The 21,872-nt window shown below is 40.4% G+C and overlaps 1 protein-coding gene across 4 annotated transcripts in view; it reads left to right on the top strand.

Annotated features, from left to right (window-relative positions):
- The window catches only part of tll1 (tolloid-like 1), a 61,628-nt gene extending 39,756 nt beyond the window's left edge, over positions 1-21,872 (top strand). For all 4 annotated transcript variants that reach the window (XM_026171435.1, XM_026171434.1, XM_026171436.1 and 1 more), the window contains exons 16-22: positions 1,324-1,484; positions 1,598-1,778; positions 7,944-8,069; positions 10,967-11,094; positions 17,443-17,656; positions 17,940-18,190; positions 20,147-21,872. In XM_026171435.1, coding sequence (XP_026027220.1) covers positions 1,324-1,484; positions 1,598-1,778; positions 7,944-8,069; positions 10,967-11,094; positions 17,443-17,656; positions 17,940-18,190; positions 20,147-20,281 — 1,196 coding nt within the window. In that variant the 3' untranslated portion in view covers positions 20,282-21,872. The remainder of the gene's footprint in view (positions 1-1,323; positions 1,485-1,597; positions 1,779-7,943; positions 8,070-10,966; positions 11,095-17,442; positions 17,657-17,939; positions 18,191-20,146) is intronic.

A 21,872-nucleotide genomic window follows, 5' to 3' on the forward strand; every position in this document is an offset into this window, starting at 1 on the left:
CTGACACCTGATGTATGCTCACCTTGGGCTAGCTAGCTATAGCATTCTTAATATAAGATTTTTGATAATAGCATAACAGCATTGCTGTTGCCTTATAATTAGTTACATCAATGCCATATTTCCTCTAATAGTAAGTGACCTTTTCTTTAAAAAAAAAAGGTTAACCTGTCATTTAAAAAAAATCCTGCTGTTGAAGGAAGTGAAATCATGTCATGTTGTAGTAGTTGTAACAGTGACCAAAACATCATTTCACTTCTGCTTGACGCTGGAGATTCCTGGTGCTTCATAATAAAACATATACAGTTGTGCTGAGAAGTTTACTTACATTCATCATGGGCATAAATACCACGACAAATGGATCTAAGAATGAACTTTAATGGCTTTTAATGATTTCTTTCTGTTCTCTTTTTCTTTTCCTTTTAAAAATATAGGGTGTATACGTTTGAAGTTATTTTGGAGTTTCTTCAGTCCACACTGGGTCAAAAGCAAACATACGGGATCAAATATATAATTGGTTAAATATCTCTTTGCAAGCTGCACCTTGACAAAACACTTTTAGTAGCCATCAACAAGCTTCTGGCATGATTCTGGTTTGATAGATGATCACTGTTTTTGGCAAAATTGATAGATTTCCTTTAAATTGGTTGGTTGGTTTGGGAAACCTGTTCCAGAAGCTTAATATTAGCCTGCTTTCTTCATTCCAAAACCTGTGGAATGATCCCAGGTGTGTTTGGGATCATTTTCCTGTTGGAACACCCAGTTGTACTCAAGTTTCAATTGTCTACATCCTGATTGTAGGTAACATTGAAGAGTTTGGAGGTAGTCCTGCTTCTTCATTATTTCATCCGCTTTTTTGCAATATCCCAGTACCACTGGCAGCAAAACAGCCCCAGACAATGATGGTGCCTCTACCGTGCTTCACAGTTAGTACAAAGGTCTTAGATTTGAAAGTCCCTCAAACATACATCTATTCACATTGTGAATAGACAAATATCTCAGCCTTTGTCTGGTCTGACTATAAAACTGTTCTCCACAAGGCATTTAGTTTGGGCAGCTGCAAACTTCAGTTGATCATGATGCAAACTTTTGACTACAACTGTAAATGTAGTGATTCAACTCTTTTCAGATACTCTCTGCTGTCTTTTTTTCAAGCAGCTTTTCAAACTAAATTCAATGAGAAGGTGCATCCCAAAGTTTTTATAATAATGAAAAAAACTTACTTTACACAGAATCAGTTTCCTCTGTTCATTTCAACTGTCAAATGAAGGCAAAAAAAGCTGAATTTGTGTCTTTTCTTAACTGATTACACCTGTGTGTTTCCAGCGGCATGTGGTGGTCTTCTATCAAAGTTAAATGGGACCATTAGCACACCTGGCTGGCCTAAAGAGTACCCACCCAACAAAAACTGCGTGTGGCAGGTGGTGGCGCCCACTCAGTATCGCATCTCCATGCAGTTTGAAGCGTTCGAGCTTGAAGGCAACGAGGTGAGTGCGTCCATGTATTTGTATGCAACATTTCAGTGAGAGAGAAAGGAAGCAGGTAAAAATAGCAGCCACCTCGTGACTGTTTGTTACAAGAGCCTTGCCTGTTTGTTTAGGTGTGTAAATACGACTACGTAGAAGTGCGCAGCGGCCTCTCATCCGACTCTAAGCTGCATGGTAAATACTGTGGTACCGAGGTCCCGGAGGTCATCACCTCTCAGTACAACAACATGAGGATTGAGTTCAAGTCGGACAACACCGTTTCTAAGAAAGGCTTTAAAGCTCACTTCTTCTCAGGTAAAACACACGTGTGACTCAGCGTGTGTGAGACTGTGTGTGTCAGGCCTGTTTTTTACTGGAATGTCAGGAGTCTTTAAATAAGATGGACACAGGAGAAGTGGATTATGGTGCAGGGGCGGTTTCTGGTATTTCATGCTCGGCACCACTGGAATTCAGTCACACTGCCAGAAACTCATGCCGAACACTGATCCTCCCCTTCTGCAAACATTTTAACCTTTGAAGCTGGCAGCTGTTTCAGTGTTTAGACTAACGAGACATATCAGTCTAAAGGTGAGATGCACACAGGAGAAATAAGAGAGATTAGTCAGAATTAGCCATGTGTTGTGTTAAAGTTTTCCAGTCATGTTGCACTCACCAAAAAATCTGGATTGCTTAGATTGTTTAGATTAGGTAAGTAAAACACTCGCTTGGAAAAAAGCAGAAAGACACTGCTACTGATATCTAAGCCATCACTGACTGTGCCGCAGAGATTTAGGTAACCGTGTAATGTCCAGAGCAGAAGAAGTGGCTTTAGGAGGCATTAGCACTCTTATAAACACTCTTGTTTGAGCATCTACATGCCTCATTTTGTGTCCCCATCTCCCTCTGCTGTGAATTCATTTGAGGTTGTTTGCATGGTTTAGTATTTGGTGAAATGTTCATGTGTATGCAGAGCTGTTTGCATATTTGTCTGTTTTTTTTTTTTTTTTCATGCTGCCTCCACCTGCTCTCTGGCTTCCTCCACTCACCCTGCTCTCTGCCCTCTCTCCCCTCAGACAGACTGGCACAGTGTCAGGAGCGTATGTTTGTGTTTGAGTCGTGCCAGGACGTAACGCGCGTCAGTTCAACTCGTGGTCATGTCGGCACCAGGCTGGCAATCTCATCAAAGGTCAGAGGTAACATGACCTCACAATCGGGATTGATCTCTGATTGGCTCTGGTCAATTAAGGGAATGGATAGATCCTACTTTATTGATGTGGATCCTTTCTTTATCCATTCTGCTCCAGAAGGAAACGTTCTGTGTCCCAGTATTGTACAAATTATTGATAAAATCTATGATTCGGTGGACTAAAATTGTGATAATATGGAGTTATGAGATGTTATTCTACAACTTTCTGTCATCCAAATTAAAGCTCCCAACTAGGCCTTAAATGAAAACCCTTAAAAAATTAGTAAGTAAAGTAAATAATGGAATTACCCATAATGAATGTGTAGTTATTGTTTTATGTCACACAGTGTTTGCATGATAGCTAATATGGAAAAAAGTAATGAGGAAAGTGGTGAGTTTGATCAATTTACAGGTTCTAAAATATTCAGCAAATAAATGTACTATATGGCTACTTACTGTTTACTGAATGAAAAGTAATATACACTACCTGTCCAAAAACAAGTCATCACCTGGTTAACTAAGCAAACTAAGACTTACACTAGATAATTACTGCAGTGATTACTATGTTTTGGATGGTAACAGGTTATTTAACCATAACTGATGCTGTGAGGAGCTTAACCAACCATGTTAGAAGACATATCCTGTGGTTGTGAAAAACATGTTATTGTTTTTCAGAAGGATTGAAAGGGTTATTGGTTTGCATCAGGCAAATAAAACAAATGGAGATTGCTGAACCAAGAAGCATTAGGTTTACACATTATTAAAGACCTTGAAGTATAATGCAGAACCATCATCTTCACCAAAGAAGTGTGGCTCCAGTTTGCTGAAGACCATAATGACTGGACTCTGGAACAATGAAAGTAGGACAGTGATGCGAGTAAGAGGAGAGGCAAATGAAGCAATACTCCCTACTGCCAGCCTCTGGCTACAGTCCTATGATCTGGGTTTGGTTCAGTTGGTCAGGTCTTGATTCAGCAGCGTAATGTGGCCCTGCAAAAAAATGAGGTTAGTTGAGTACCTGAATACACTTAGTGGTCAGCTTTTTCCATCAGCGGATTTTTACTTCCTTGTTGGTGGTTCCAAGATGACAATGCCAGGATTCATCAGGCTCTAAGAGTAAAAGAGCAGTTTGGGAAGCATGACACATCACTCTTTGGCTTGGTAATCACAGAGTGCAGACCTTAATCCCATTAAGAATGTTTGGGATGCGCTGAAAAAGACTCTCCCATCATCAATACAGGAGAAAAAAATCCAAGTCTAGATGGAAATGAATGTGGTCACAGTGCAAACTGAAACAACACCCCTCAAATCTGTGCCATCAAAGCTGGCCAAAAGAAATATAGCATGCATGATGTGAAAAAAGCTTTTTATTATCCAAAATGTTTAAGTATTGTCACCATCATGTATTTTCATAAATCCGGGCCATGATTATCGTATGCAAATATATGTACGTTGATTTTTTTTTAAACTGCAATCTCAAAGACAGTCTTAAACAGTATGAAATTGGGACACAGCCCGGTTTTCCACTAAAAATACAACAAATGTTCCCCGCTTGCTGTTTCAGGGAGAAATTTGTTGGATGTTATGATACAGATTTCTCTTTTTTACTCAAACAATTTACTCCAAACTTGAAGAGAAAATCAGGACAGTTTCAACTTCAGAGGAAGAAAAGCTGTTAACTGCATTCAACTAACCTGCAGCACACCTTTAACACACAGCTAAACAGTTCAGTGGGGCAGGCTTGCAAAAGGAAATTACTCAGATACGAATAATGTGCGTACTTGTGTGTTAAAAGCTGCTGTGTGGCTCAGTTACTGTCAGAAGCTTTTAGGGATAGCTTTTGGTTGGTGAACAGCCAGCAGCTTTAGGGAGGTCCCCTCAGCCTCCCACATACTACTAATCCGTGTGTGTGTGCGTGTGTGTTTGCCCGTGCGTGCGTGTGGACATTTTGTGCTTGACCTGAAGACAACTACAATGAACACTGTGTAGCATCGACCGCAAAGCTTCTTAGCCTGTGATAGGGTGAGACTGAGCCCACAATAGCACTGTAATACCACAGCAGACACAGACAAACACACACGGAGAAAGAGAGGGAGAGAGAGAGGATTTAGTGGTTTCATTAAAAGCAGATCTAGTTTGATTCACAAGCTCCAAAGTTGAAGTGAGACTCGGCGTCTGTGTCTAATCTCACATCTCTTTATAGGAATCTATTTCTCTCTCAGTCACAAACACACTGTGCTCCCACACTCTCCCCATACATCCTCTGTCTTCCTGTGCGGTCTGCAATCCATCCTCACCTCCTCTGCCTCTTTCTGTCTCTGCGCTTAACGTGGCAACCCCGAGCAGAGCGAACCTTCCGTTGCTTCTTCCGCCTCCACCCGGGATTCAGCCTCACCAAAGTCTTTGTTCTCACCCAGCCCATCCTGTGGTGAATCCAAGTGGTTAGAGGACACCACAAATTGAGTATGAGGGAGAGAAAATGATTGGGAAGTGAGTTTGTTTTTGGACTTTAAAACGTTTCCACCTTTAACCTGCAACCGGATCAATTTGATCAAACTCTGTGCCAAGCCAAACATTTTACTATAACACAAACAATCTGTGTCTGTTTACCTAAAAACTCCTCTTACATGATCGGGAGTGGTGCAAACAACATTGGTACACAAGTACATCTTAAGCCCTGAAGGTTCTCATCTATATCAGACATTATGATGTCATCATGTTGCCAGTTACCAAGAGGATAAAATAATCCATTTGCAGCTTTTATGCATCTATAACACCGAAAGGTACTGTATCATTGACATTTCACAACAATAACTAATTTCTAATTTATAGCAACAAATTGATTGATGCTTGATATATTCATCAACATCATCATGTTACCTAGCAACCGCATAACAATGGACTAAAAGATGAACAGACCAAACAATACTGTAGCATGCGCATTTACTTGGTGTTCAAATCTTATTTTAAAATTCTATTCAGATTCTTCAGATTCCCAAAACATTCGCAAGACACCACATGTTCACTCTGAATTTTGAGGTAATGTGTATTGAATGATGAAACAAACTATTTAATTTATATTAACCTTGTGAATATTTTTTCATATTTTGCATATATATTGGAGTCTTTTACTCAGTACAACCAATATGTAGCTCCAATAATAATCTAACATAATTATGTAGTATATGATGGGACTGTAAAGTACCATGGTGGGGTATAAACATAAATACAGAGGCTTAAAGGTTCCAAAAGTGACTAAGAAGTTTTTATTGGATTCTGACCAATTCCCTATACAGTTGATGAATGATGAAATCTTTTATGTATCAGCACATAGCAAAAATGAATGATGAATTGAAAAAAATCATACAGTTTATGACATGCAGTTGGGCAAATAATTATTTGATCACCCGCTGGATTTGCAAGTTTGCTCACTTCCAAAGAAATGAACTCTCTCTCACTTTTACTATAGTTTCAGTTTAATGCAGCAAGAGATATATCAGCTGAAAATGCAGAAAAAACACATTACAACACATTACATAAAAGAGGCTTGCTAGACCACTGAATGACATTCATTTGCTTCTTCTTTAGCCACTCCTTTGTTGCCTTGGTGATATTTTTTGGGTTGTTGTCATGACACATCCACGACCCATCTTCAGTGTTCTGGCTGAGGGAAGGAGGTTCATTCATTGTTCCCTTAAGCCAGTGAAATCCTGCTGTACCCTTAGCAGAAAAACAAAACCATAATGTTTCCACCTCCATGCTTGACTGTGGGGATGGTGTTCTTTAGGTCATACTCAGCATTTCTCCTCTTTCCGACTTGGCAGATGAAGTTGACACCAAAGAGTATGATTTTGATTTCATTTGACGACAACACTTCCCCCCCAAGCCTTTTCTGAATCATTAGATGTTCACGGGCAAACCTAAGACAGACCTCTACATATGCCTTCTTGAGTAGGGAGACCTCATTGGTGCTGCACGGTATAGTGGGTTAATAGTGGTGTTCTTGGTGACTTTGGTCCCAACTGTCTTCAGGTCATTACCAAATCTACCACCTTTTTCATGATCATCCTAACCCTGTGATTCAAGATCTTGACTTGAGCACCAGACCAAGTGCAATTGATGATCATTTTATGTTTCTTCCATTTCCTGATATTCACACTAGTAGTTGTCAACGTCTCACCAAGCGTCTTGCGGATGGTGTTGTTGCTCACTATGCCTTGTGCAGGTCTACAATCTTGTAATTTGTGTGCCACATGGACACACAGCCAATTTGTGGGAGCCAGAATTCAGACTGTTTTGATTCAAATACTTATTTTACTCAATGACATGCAAATCAATTTATACATTTTATGTAATGTGTTTTTTTTTTCTGGATTTTTGGTTGATATTCTGTCTCTCTACACTAAAATACGAATAACATAAACAGAGACTGTTCATTAGAGTGTATGCATGTTGAAAGTTATGGACATGATGTTATTACTTCCATCTGATAGCTGTATAAATCACTGCAGATGGTTTGAAGTTTCTTCCATCATTAGAGAAAGCCAAGTGCATCCCAAAGCTTACTCCTGTGGTTCTACCCTACCCATTAATTAAGAGACCCTTCAGCAGCCACGCGTGCTTTCAGTCTGTGTTACACTCATAACAAAGAGAGGTTACAGGGGCTCGACTGCAACTGGGCCCCAGACTAAAACAAGTACACAAACAAGATACACAAGCAGGGTATGTTAACAAAAAACAGATGAAACTAATCAGGGACAAGTTAATGGATCACAAAGTAGGGACAACTAAGGACGCAAAACAACACATTGGGACACACAAGGGAAGTAATACTTTCAAAATAAACACAAAGAATAATCAAAATTCAGTAAACCTAAATAAGACAGCTGCTGTGACCTGAACGTAGACGATTGCAACACAACAACAGACTTACACAAACTAACAACCTTCAGAAAGTTTTTTTTGTTTTCTTTCGTTAGATATTCTTCTCCGTGGCAATCAATGCAAACTTTTGCCTTTTTGAGTAACTTCTCCTTTATTGATCTCCAGCTGTTACTGTAGTAAAAAAACAAAAGTAAGCTGCAGAGAGCGTTCAAAGCCGGGATGGCTCACTTGATCATCCTGCTGGGCTTTAACTCTCAGCCTTGCAATAAAATGTTTAACTTGTCTTCATTTTCTCCTTTTCCACTGCACCCGCACCTCATTACTGTCCTCTTTTGTTTCTCTCCCTTCCCACCATCTCACCTCTCTGATGTTTCCACATCACTGACGTGTTGCATGTGTATCCCTCATAGACAAAGACGAGTGCAGCAAGGACAACGGCGGCTGCCAACACGAGTGCATCAACACGGTGGGCTCCTACGTGTGTCATTGTCGCCATGGCTTCGTGTTGCATGAGAACAAACATGACTGTAAGGAAGGTGGGTTTCATGTGCATTCACACCCACACACACACTGGCATAAAAGCACCGGAGCACACGTGCATGCTGTCGCGCATCAACACAAGCATGTGCTCATTCATAAGAATAGCCATCATCCATCACGCGCTGTCCACACACATCCACATGATAGCAGGCTTTACATTTGAGGGAGTTTTTTTTCTTTGGCTTATATTTTTTCACATAGATTAAAGGGACAGTTCACCCCCAAATCTTCTGGCCTGTGGCGCTATTTATTCATCTAAATTGTTCAAGTGAGAGTTGTCCAATTTCTGGGATGTCCACTGTAGAAATGTCTGCAATATCCTGAATATAATAAAACCTTATGGCATTTGCCTTGGAGTGCGCCCCAGTGAAAAAGGAAATTGAAAAACTCCGCAGGAATGTCTTTTTTCCTGAAATCATGACCTTGCTTTCTTTCTGTCAAACTACACCCACCAACCAAAGAAGGCATGCAGCTAGCTAACGTTAAAGCTCAGCTGAGGGGAGACGCCATCAGTACTTACATCCTGTCACGCTGTCACTCGCATGAGCCTCGGGACAGGTAGAGGCATTCTTCCTCTTGGGTAGTGAAAAGCTTGGCAGACAGAAAGAAAATAGGTGCTGTGTGAACCTGCTCAGACCAAAACAATGCAGGCAAAATAAATAGCACTACAGGCAAAATGGAACACAAGTTTAAGGTTTTATATATCAGGATATATTAAGAATAAATTAGTCCTCAACAGGTCTTAAAATTAGGTAAATACAACCTCAGGTGAACTTCAAAACATGACATATTACACAATGTTACTATTTCTTTAACAAAAACTGAGACAAAATCATCAGCAAAAATTAAAAACTTAATTATATATTAAGAGTATTTATTTTGTGTAGTGAGACTAAAAAAGACCTAACTTGGACTGTTCTTAAAGGACATTCCTGAAACAGAAACACACCAAGTCCAAATTAATTACCACAGAAATGTCCCACAAAACTGTGACATTATAAATTATATGTAGGGGATTAACTTCAGGAGACGCTCCACTCTAAACGACTTGATACTCTTGAACTTTTCTCAGATGACCTAAAAACCAGTTGGCAGTCTCTAAAACTCTGTTCACTCTGATGTGTGTGAGAAACGGACAAAGGGTGGAAAAAAGTTTTAGTTTGACAGAAAACATTATTTATTAAAGGTTATTTGCACTTTCACACACACACTTGCACAAACACACACACACACCCTGCTGAATGGACATATTATACACAGCTCTTTGAAGTTGAACTTTTGAACACGTACACACACACACACACTCACAACATCAGCACTGACATACACACCTCACTAAAGACTCCCCGTGATGCTCATAAAAAGACTCGTGTTTCAAACATCTGGGACCTTGAAAGCTTTGCGTGTAGCGTTGTCTTCCTGTGTGTACATGTGTGTTTATATGTGCACAACACCAGTGTAAGCGAGCCTTGCCGTGTCACACTAATTCATATTCCCGTCACACGGCCTGTGCCCCTGTTTATATATATACATGAGCTTCGGCTTGTTTGAGAAGATTTCAGCAATTGTTGTTACACCCTGGATTCATCATTAAGCATAATTGTTACTCACCTTTATGGCTTTTCACACCAGTGGGAAATATAAAAAATGACACACAGCATCCTTTAAAGTCTCAGGGATCTCATTTTAAACTCTTGCAATGACTTTGAAACTGTTCGTTTTTACCAGCAACTCAATCAGATTGTACCCATGGCTCTATCTGTAACATGAGATGTTACACTCTTCTGTAAAAACAAAACTGTGTGGAGATTTTGACATCTGTATGTGATACTTTGCATGCTAGAAAAAAGGAAAAAAAAGCTGTTTCAGACTCACGTGTTGTTCTTGTGGATGCCATTTCATGCTGTACATGAGTTTGGTTTTCCTGAGAAATAAAAGCCATCACTTTCAAACACATCGTCTTTGTCGTGTGCATGCCTTTTGCCTCCCCGCACCTTCATAAAGCCATAGCATTTGTCTCATTAAAATCGAATGCATGAAAATGCCATGTGTGACTGTGTGTGGGCTGCTCTGGACGGCTTTAACCTGAGACAGACTCCAGGAGGAAAGTAGTCAGTGTTAACAAACAGCTCCTGTGTGTTTCCAGACTCGTCCATCAGTGACAAATGAAGTGCAGCTGATATTTTTCATTGCGCTTTCTGAGATTCTGTGGCAACAAAGAGCTGACTGCTGAGTACGATTTTCTATAATGTAATGAGTAGGTGGAGCTGACAAAGCCTTAAAATCAAAGAAAGTGGGGCAAATGACAGAGTAGTCGTCAGGAATAAAAACAAAAACCACTGAGTTTGATACTTCTCCAATGAATGCAATGGTGTTTAGAAAAGCATTCAATCTTTAACAGACTCTGAATGCTACATGTGCAGGTATGGTTACACAAATGTACACTGTTTGTCAGTCTAAACTCACTGAATGCATATAGAAAGCATTCAGGCCCACCTCCTCTCCCAAATCCAAAATAATGATATGGTTCTTACTTTAATTACTGTATACAAATAGTGTACATATACATATATGTACTCAGCTACAGTATAGAAAGTGCAAAGGTCCCACTGCAGTGTTTGTGCAAAGCTTGCTGCCAATTTCAAGTGAAACCCACTGTGAACTTGTCACCAGGATGTGCTTCTTTGAAATCTTCTTCTCTCATTTAGTTCTTGTGTTTCTCTCCTTCCTGTTCCTTTTCCATTTCCTCTGACCTTTTCCTGTGCAGCCATGATTTTTAAACTTCCTCTCTGTGTGTGCTCTTGCGTGTGTGTGTGTGTGTGTGTGTGTGTGTGTGTGTGTGTGTGTGTGTGTGTGTGTGTGTGTGTGTGTGTGTGTGTGTGTGTGTCTCCAGCCGAGTGTGAGCATAAGATCCACAGTCCCAGTGGGACCCTGAGCAGCCCAAACTGGCCAGACAAGTACCCCAGCCGGAAAGAGTGCACCTGGGACATCACAGCCACACCGGGACACAGAGTCAAAATTGTAAGTGTGCATCACGTAAAAGCGGGTTCAACTTTGTCAGGCTTTTCTTTCTCTGTGTGTTTTTCCTGGAAATCACAGGAATGCCACCCCACTGTAACGACGCACCATTCTGTCTGTGGGGTCATCTTGTATGGTAAAGCCTTGGCTTGGCTTCTCCTTTCGTGTTCCACTTATGAAACCCAAATGTGAATGAGGGAGAAAGTGCATGTTTGTATATTTGGGCTAACTGTGAGTGAGTGCTCATGCATTACAGAAAGGCCTTGGGCAGTGGCCATCTGTGTCAGTGTGCCTTTCTATGCCTGTGTATGCATGTGTGCTGCCTACACACACACACATACAAAGTCTTTTGCGTATTTTCTAATTTGGTGCACATGTATGTGTTTATAAGACACCATTAAAATTGAGCTCCAGTACCATTTAGTGAAGTGTTTGTTTCTGCTGCAGAAACTCAGACATTTCAGTGTTGCCTCTCTAGAGAAGTTGATGTGAGAATTGCAAGCTAAGCATAGTTTTAGCTCCAAGACAAATCTGAATGGTTATTTGGTCCTTGGCAGTTTAGGAAGTCATTTAAAGGGAGAAATCTAACTCTGAACTGTTGCTTGATGGAGGTGATGACAGGGGCAATGATAGTGGTCTTTCTGTGTGGAGTTTGCGTTTCCACAGACATGCAGTTTGTGGGGTCAACTGATGATTCTTAATTGCCCATAGGTGTGATTGGTTGTCTGTCTCCCTGCATTAGCCACGCAACAGACCTGCGACCTATCCAGGGTGTACCCCCGCCTTTTCCGCCCCCCTGAATCGGATAAATGGAAGAGAATGGATGGATAGAGATGGAGACATGTCAGAACAACAAAACAGAAAACCAGCGATGACATACAATCTTTGGGGGGGGGGGGGGGGGGGGGGGGTTCACTTCAGAGGATAAAATGACAGCTGATGTTTGTCTTCAGCTTCTAAAAATGTTCATCTTGACCAAACATTTTATTTAAGAACGTAATAAAGCACAAGACAGGTCAATTAAAACATGTTGAGATGATGCTGTAAACAAGTCATAACCTTACTTTACATCATGACTGCTTCCACTGTTTGTCCAAGAAATGTTGCAAAAAGATGATTACTTGTAACTTTTCTCTTAAATATATTAATAATTTAGTTTATACATTTCAGAAAGTTCAGAAAATAGCGCAGTCCACCAAAGATAAACTATAATATGTATTGTCACTCGTTACGAGTATTAGTAAGACTTCTCAATTATGAAGCCAAAATTGGTTTGAGTTTCAGTGGCATTTAAGATTAAAGAATGGCTTTAATCTGTTAATTATTGCAGCCTTCAAGTAACTTTCTGTTAGTTGACTGTTAGACTACTACTTTTACTTTCTAAAGGTATGAACGTCATAAGTGCAGAGCTCATATTTGTTCTCACAAGGGACTAAATAACAGGGGGAGGAACCTGGCCTCTAATTGGTTTGTGGAGTTGTGTTCTGAATCAGTACTGGTCAGAATTTAATCATATTTATACAAAATAACCACCTAACACAGGGGTGTCAAAGATAAGGTTCAGTGGCCAGAATCGGACTGACACTAGACTCCAATTTGGCCAACTGAATGACTGAAAATGTGAATGCTGGCATACATGTTGGACTTTTTACTACTGATAAAGTCATCCTCGAAGGCCATTCATACTACACCAAATTAAACAATTAGATTACAGAAAAGTTCTTCTTTTTTCACCATCTACTCTAGAACTACTATGAGTCTACAAAAGAGACATTTTCTGTAAAATAACAAAAACTTTATACATACTATGAGCTGCAGGAATTTCTCTATAATTTTACACCTTTATTTTTCACAGTTTAATCTGACGTTGTGTTCTTATGTAGAAAAAAAACAGAGATAAATTGTTGACATTGTGAGGCAGCATGGTGGTGTGGTTAGCACTGTTGCTTTGCAGCAAGAAGTTCCTCAGTTTGACTCTCCCATCTGGAGAGTCTTTCTTGTTTTACAAGAAGCTTGCATGTTCTCCCCGTGTTTGCATGGGTTCTCTGCGGGTAGTCTGGCTTCCTTCCATGTCCAAAGACATGTGGTTATTGGGGTTAGGTTAATTGGTGATTCTAAATTAGCCCATAGATGTGAATGGTTGTCTGTCTCTGTGTTAGCCCTGCATCAGACTGAAGACCTGTCCAGGGTGTATCCCGTCTCCAGGCCCCTCCAATGCTCCTGATAAGGATGAGAGGAAGAGAATGGATGCATTGTTGAAATTGCACTTCTTTATCTTATATCTTAAGATCTTAAGATATAAGAGATTAAATGTGTATTAAAATTTCATCGCACTGACAGAAAGGGGAGTTTCACTGGCCGGCCCACCAGAGATCAAAGCACGACACCTACAATGTAAAATGTAATGCAAATGAGTTTATTACCTCTGTCCTAACAGGTCTTCATGCAGTCTGTGCTCAAGGTCAAGGTCACATTTGTTATTTTCGAGGCAACAACCTGTGAATTGTGATTGATTATGAGCCACATGAGCTACTGCGTCACCGATATTCTCGTATAAAAACACTGCCGTGAGCATATTTAAACAACAGGGTAGAGTAACTGTGTTATCAGCTAATGCTAGCAAGCTTGTCTAGCAAGGCTCATCCACTGCATGGGTGCACAAAACAGACACAGGAACCTGCTACAGCAATAGTCCAGTTCTCTGACTAGCAGACCTCTGCCAGCTACAGTACAGCCATCTATGTCAGCCGCCCTCACCAAAACAGCCACTCTTTTAATCATGGATAATTTGAAGTCTTAATGCAATTTAAATGGGGGATAAAACTGTTTATTTCAGATGTAATGTAGATGTTGGGCTTTTTATCGGAAGGTCTGTGTGGATTGACTAACTTTTCAAACAAACCTTGTGTTGGCTTCATGTTTCAGCTCCAGAGGTTGGTTTCAAAGAAAAATAATAATAAAAACAAATACAGAAGAATGAAATCACTCACATGCTCACATTTACACAGGATGCTTTAGATAATCCTCCTAAAGTCATGTTCCCATGCATGTGTCTCTCTCTATCCAACACACACACACACACACACACTGTTGAAAGGATGCATTAAACGTTTGGCTCTTCACCTTACTTCCACTCTGCAGCCACAATATGGGCTTGTTATCAAAACTGTCATCCATCGTCATTTAGTTTTTGATAATCTCTAATGACCGCTTATGTAACCAAAACACATTACATCATCATCTGCGATAGCACAGTTACGAGGTTTTGCTCCCGTTTTGAATGTAACTTTGTAACTTTGTGTGATTCAAACGATACTAAATACACACTCCTTTGTCTTTATGTTTTTAATATTACTTGTTGTTTTGTGCACTTTAGCTTTGCATATATCTGTGAGGACCAGTTTTAAATTTTAGACTTGTGGAGTGAGGGCACTTTTGTTTTTGTTTTTTTTAGGGGGGGGGAATTAGGTCAGGTATTAAAATTCATTTGATTTAGTGTTACAGTCAGCTTAGAAGTAGGGTAAGGGCGAAATCAAACGATGTATTCCCCTTATGCTAGATTTTGAGGAGTTTTTTTGTAGTTGTATGTTAGTAAACTCTCTTTTCAATAAAGATATATGCATTTCAGTGAGTATGCACAAAGACATGAGTACAAATGTATGCATATAATAAATAGGGGTGCTCTCTTTCTCCACAGTAATGACATCAAAGAAGGACATATAAAATGCCAGAAATCTGAACATGGCATTAAGATCATTTAATTATTCCTCACTCTGTCTGGCACACACACACACACACACACACACACAATTTGCTTGGATGTAGTACACGGCTCAAGTCAAACCATCAAACCAGTGTCTCGCTTGAGGTATGGTTAGAAACATCTGGAAACCATCACGACCTCAGAATCAAACACTTCCCATCTGTGTAATGAAATCCACGCTTCAGCCCACCTTCACCCTCCTTTCTGCTTCAAGTCAGTTGGTTTATGGAAAAAAAGAAAAAAAAATCAGAGTGTTGTGATGGTTATGGTGACGTGACAGACCCAATCAAGTGTGTGACTGTGTGGGAGCGAGGCCTGCAAGGTGTTATGACTCAGCTCACGGTGACATGGTTGGATTATAAATCGTGACACTGTGTACATGCTGGTCCGCGTGGAGGCATTGCATGGGCCGGGGGTTTCTTCTCTGACGCTCAGAAAGAAAATAACATTTGTTTTCTAAAACGAGATCGTATCTGACTGATAGATTAACAGCCTAAACGTGATATGCAGCATCCTGCATCTTTCATTAAAAAAAACAACCCAGTGTAATATATCATGCAGCCTGGACAATGACAAGAATTATTTTTAATCTGCCACAAATGGGAAAAAGAAAATGAAATCAGAAATAAATATGGGGTTGAGGAGACAGTGTGTATTTTCTTTTGTATTGTGGCCTCAGCTAATTTTAATTACTTTCTAATAACTTCACTTTGCTTTGGGATTTCTTAGACTGACAGTACTATTGACCAGGGATGTTTGGGAAGCTTTAAGCATGCCCCTGACAGGCAGTCAGTTAGCTCATTGGGGACGGAATTTGGGTATCTCATGCTTAATTAGAACCCAATAACAGTGCAATAATGCATTTCCATTGCAGCTACATTAACTCATGTTTACCTCTCTTTGTTTAAAAAATGATTTGATGCTTAATGAAAGACTTACCGTGAAGATATTTCTTCATAAAAACACACAATACATTTGGAAATAATCCATTCTCTTCCTTCAGTCTGCTCTTCTTTGTGTTTATTTTTTCCTTCAGCTCGCACATGTTGTCTACATTCCTGAGTTCTATAAATAATTCTTTAAAATAATAAAGCCCTCACGTTTTGAGACTTTGTAAACACTACAGAAATATTTTTCGTACCTACAAGCTTGTTGATCTCCGAGTTCTGCTCTTCGTGCCTCACATGGACAAATTTAATCTGCTTTACGGAGCCAAGCAAGCAGATAAAGTTAAGCCCTTTCCTTCAACAGCACCTGGATGAAGAAGTGAGATGGAAAAGTGACTTGAACAACTTTAGGGATTTTATTCGTGCCGTTCTCCAACTAATGTCGCTCAGAGAGACCGGTGAGGGACCTCAGAATGCCTGCCTGTTGCCAGGATGATACAAATTCAGGAAAAGAGAGATTAGATTAGTAGTGCAGCATCTTTACGAAAGGGTTCTTGCATATTTAGAGATTTTTCGGAGCGTGTTGCCTTTACTGGATAGCAGAAACAGATTGAAAACAAAGGGAAAAGAGAGAGAGCGAAAGCAGCAAAATGAAATTCAGCAAAGATGTAGTGCCAAGAGTTAAATCAGGAACTCGGCTTTAGATGTAGTTTTCTTGACCAAACAGGGTGACAAACATAAGGCCCAGGGGCAGAATCAGCCCAACACAGACTCCAATCAAATGCACTGAGCAGCTTTGGAAAACATGAAGAAGCACATACATTTTGGACTTTTTACTTTAACAGCTTTTTGTATTGATAAAGACCTCCCAAATGCCCCATTCATACACTACCAAAGTAATTAAGTAGTAGATAAAAAATTAAATGACAGAAAAGTAGATCCACGGTGAAAAAAATAGGACATAAGCTGTGCATTAACAGAAATGTTCTGTTTTAAATTTACCAAACAGTCTGGGCAACGACCAGAACTTTATCTAAAAGTTTACACATTAATTTCTTACAGTTTAAGAGATGTGCTGACAGATTTCTTTCTTTTATCACAGCAGCATTTCTTTCAAGATTCAAAGTGTTTATTGTCATGTGTACAGAAGAAATAGCATTTCTCTGTGCAATGAAATTCTTCCTTTGCTGTCCATACACAAATGCCAAGTTAGGTAGGGTTGAAGGAAGATAAATAAAGATATCTTAATAGCTTGTCTTTATCATAGAAAAACTTCTACACACCAGGAAAAAGAGGATTTTCACTGGTCTGGCCCACATGAGATCAAAACGGCCCATGATGTAAAACGAGTTGGACATCCGTGATCTAGCATATGACACCATAGCCATGCTACCATCACTCAGAACTGTAAAACCCTAAGATTGAATTCTCAGAGTGACAACTTACATGTTTTTTAGAATTACAAACTTGAATTGCTTGTCACCTGCCAGCCAATCATGCAGATACATGTGTAAGTTCATGATTTCATCAATAGAGAAATGTTTCGACGCCAACTTGTATAAAGGTCACTCTTAGCACTTTTGTGAATATAGGAAGTATCCTTTTGAGTATCTCTGGTAGCTCCTATAAGGTTCTTGTCTTAACACCCACTCATTCATTCATTCTCCGTCTCTGCCATTCTCCCCGCTTCCTTCTTTTCAGACCTTCAATGAGTTTGAGATCGAGCAGCATCAGGAATGTGCCTATGACCATCTGGAGGCGTTTGACGGGGACAGTGACACAGCCACCATCTTGGGTCGTCTGTGTGGCAGTAAGATCCCGGAGTCGCTGGTGTCCACTGGCAACAAGATGTACCTACGCTTCATTTCTGACGCCTCAGTGCAAAGGAAGGGTTTCCAAGCTTCACACTCAACAGGTCTGTGGTCATATAAATATCCTTATGTAGTAAATAAAGTCGATTTTTTAAGTCTGTTCTTGGAACACTGTGCAAGACCATATCTGTCGAGAGCATCACTCAAAGTCATCAGCGTAATTAATTGAAGTTAGGAGCAATGTCCCCCTCTAGTGGTCTTTAACAGCACGTGCATGCTGAAATAACCCGTCATGAAATCTGACTTTAGTTCTTCACTGCTGGGAAGAACAAAAAGTGCCCCAAAAACCATTTTTTCATACTTTTTCCTTTCTTTGTGCCTCTTTAGAGTGTGGAGGTCGGCTGAAAGCAGAAGCTCATCAGAAGAACCTTTACTCCCACTCCCAGTTCGGAGACAACAATTATCCGGGTCACACTGACTGCGAGTGGCTGCTGACGACAGAACAGGGCTACGGCATCGAGCTCAGCTTCATTACATTTGAGGTGGAGGAGGAGGCCGACTGTGGTTATGACTACATCGAGCTCTATAATGGGTATGATGCCAACTCACACCGACTGGGACGCTTCTGCGGTTCAGGGGTGAGTTACTGTTATTTTCAGGGACGTCTCTGAGTTCTGTAAACTTGAAAGACTTGTGGAGGACTCGCCACATGTTTTAGTGGTCGACAATGAAACACTTCAGGTTAGACATGAGGTTGCTTTGGCACTTTGAGTCAGTGAAGCTTTAACTAGTTTTATAAATGTGCATTGTATTACTTTGCAATGTTAACTTTTGCAGTGTTCACGATTTATTGAAATGTGCAAACATACATAGGAAAGGCAGTATATAAGGCAGTTTTAATGAGCTTGAAAGTCCGCTTTTATTCTTCAACATAGCCTGAACTCTCTTAGGCAGATTTCTTGTCATTTCCTTAAGGAGTCTTCAGGAATAATTCTCCAGGCTTCTTGAAGGACAGTCAAAGCTCCTCTTTGGATGATCCCACGCTGTTTTAGTAATGGTGGGGAAGCCAGTCCATGATAGTGTTACATTGTTTGTTTTTCTATCCAGATATGCTTTTACTGCATTGACAGTGTGTTTAAGATCATTGTCATGCTAAAAATGAAGCTGTCTACCAATCAGACAATGTCCAGATGATATTGCATGGTGGATCCAAGTGTGATGATACATTACTGCATTCATAATTTCATCAATTTTGACACCATCCCCAACACCACTGGCTGACATGTACCACAAACCATGATAGCAGACAATCACTGTGTGGTACCTCTATTTTAATCACCTCCATACGTATTAACAACAATTTGAACCAAAAATTTTAATTTGGATTCACTGATTCTCAGTCCAGTTCTTTGGATGTTTGACATACCTCAGCCTTTTACTTCTGTTTGCCTTGTTTAAGAAAGACCCACACCATTTTTGATGAAGCTTCAGTGAATAGCAGCTAGATCTTAAGGGCATGACTTTCTGTACATAATGCCAAGATGTGCCACGTTTTCAGCAAACAGCCCTTGTTGGTGCAAAAATACTCTTTTATATATGTCAAACTGTCTTATCTGTGACATATTTTATAAATTCAACAAACAGGTTGCTCATAACAAATTGCCTAAATTTACGATTTAAGACTTTTTCTTTGCTAAGTTATCTGTTTTGTGTATATACAACACTGTTTCATCCATTGAGAAGGTATTTTTTTAATGCTTGGATGATTCATAGGTCAGTGTTAGTGGCTTAACAAACAAAAACAACATCATCATGAAATTGTTCAGGTACAAGGACTGAAAATTTGTGAAAAAGCAGCCAATGTTTTCCTTATAAAACGCCGTTTTTACCATTTCTTCCCGCAGTAAATATAAACAACGATAGTATTCAGGAAGAAAGCCAAACATTGCATATATTTTTTATCATAACTCTGGTTTTCGTGGCCTATCAACACAATTTAAAAACTGGTATAAAGTCCACGCTTTTCCAATTGTTCCGTCTGTCCTGCTCACATCTCCAATGGTTGTACACGTTGTCATTAACGTGGCTTCACTCCACATCAGCCACGCCGCTTTGCTAGCTAAAACACCGGTGTCTGCACATAAGGACGCTGTCATAGCCTGTCGACGTTGATTAGCTGCGTATATACGAATGTGAATCGCATTATTGGGTGGACTATGGGATAAGGTGGCATCGTTCTAATACCATACGGGAGCAGCCAGTCACTCACTGACTAACACTGCAAAACAGAATTGTTAACATATTTACTTTAATTTCAATTCAGGTTAGATTCTTTTTTTGTGCGCAACGTAGATTTTTTTCTGCGCAGAGACCGTGCTAGCAGGGCGCAATTGCGCACGCGCGCAGCTTAGAGGGAACATTGCTGGAGAAGTGTTGCTTAAAAGCACTTTAGAAAAGCAGAAGAAAGTCTGGCTGCTTGGAAGCAAAATATATAGAAATTAGTCAAGACGTGGATCAAAACTTTTGCATAGTTCTGTATCCTGAAATATATAAAAAGCAATCTCTTCACTGTGTGTCTGTTGTCCCTTCCTCAGCCTAGAGAGGGGATTTACTCACCTGGAGATGCTATGCTGATCCGTTTCCATAGCGACGACACAATAAGCAAGAAGGGCTTCCACATCCTCTACACGAGCACCAAGTTCCAGGAGAACCTTCACACCAGGAAATGACTACAGTCGTAGCCCGTAACCTCTGACCTCTGTGCAGCCCCAGCCACTGTTACCCTGACCTTCACCACGGCAATGAGAAAAGTACAGCTCGTCCCCTCTTGGCCAGCTATGAGAAGAAGATGACTCTTCTGTGGATATCTGTCTCCCTCTGTGGCTCCACACAGGTCACTGCACTCCGAGATGAGACGAGGAAAAACATCGAGACTTATCAGCAAACACTTGGGGGATTGCGCCGATGACCGCGCGAGCCGTTTTCACGGAGGAGATGGTTTTGTTACCGCACATCAAAGCTATGTGATCAGTACAGGACGACATGGTTGCAGGAGATCCATATAGATTCACTGAGATACCCGGAGCTGAACAAATGCAAATAAAAAGCACAAACACTAGTTTCATATTCGGAGATATAAACCGTGGATGCCAAAGAAACTAAAGACCTTAAAAATGCATCCGAGGAGGGAGTCCAGAGTCTGGAACCGTGCGACGTACTGTGATCAGACGGCTGCTTACCATCCACAGTAACCCACGACAAACTGCTGACAAACATTTTTATTGCCTTTGAGGCCTGGGAACTGGTCTCTTCAGCCCAGCTCAGAACGGCTGCAGATTATTTTATTCCATGTCTTTGTATTGTAAAACTCATTGTGTTTACTGTGTGAGTGTGCGTGTGTGTGTGGGGGGGGAGAACAAAGAGGCTCGAGTCTGCCCTTTGCCCTTTTTGTTGTTTTTCTTGCTTACAGCTTATGCAGATTGTGGAATAAAAAGAAAATAAAGAATATTAAATGCAAATAAAGACTTCCAAAACGATGTGTGATGTTAATGTTAAGCCTCACTGTAAGTTGTGGGTGTGTCCAGTTGCCCTTCCTCCACAGTGAACATGTGATTTTCTTTTTTTCTTCTTCTTCTTCCCCAGTGGATAGCAGAAGGGAATATTTTACACAGCTGTCTCTTGAAAGTCAGTGACTGAAGGAGAGATTCCCATGGTGCTAAAAATAAAGAATACACTGAAAGACTGAATGAAGGCTTTCAAATGGAGACAGCGTGCAAACAGCACTCTGCAATCAACAGCACTAGTCCTATGGAACTACAATATTGCCTTAGAACCAAATGTATGCTATCGGACGTCGCTCTTACGTCTCGTGTCGGCGCCATGTTTTGATTTGTTTGGTGAGATTGGTTTAATTGTAAAAAAAAAAAAAAAAACTAGCAACAACAAAAAGACATGAAACGTGAAGTCCGGGTGTAAGACGATATCTGCAGTGCATGTGTGTTTGTGTCACTTTTGTGGTTACATGCACACATACGCGTGTTTTTTGTGCATTTAGGGGAAAAAAGGACAATTCGAAGGATATGTGTTGCAAATGGGCTGCGTTGTTTCTCTTAGTGTGTCGTAGGTGATTCTAGAGCAAATGTGCGTGTGTGTCTTTTAAGTTGTGTGTTTTTAAGTTGAATCTCTCATTGCTGTATGTGCCAAGCTCCAGGTGACCCTGATCCCACTGTTAACTGTAGTTTTTGCTTTATCGTTCCACCTCTGGGTCTGACATGACGTCCTCTGCATCGGTCATTAAAATACACACAGGCTGAAGCCACA

This window comes from Astatotilapia calliptera, chromosome 6 (genome assembly GCF_900246225.1).
Source record: "Astatotilapia calliptera chromosome 6, fAstCal1.2, whole genome shotgun sequence".
NCBI lineage: Eukaryota > Metazoa > Chordata > Actinopteri > Cichliformes > Cichlidae > Astatotilapia > Astatotilapia calliptera.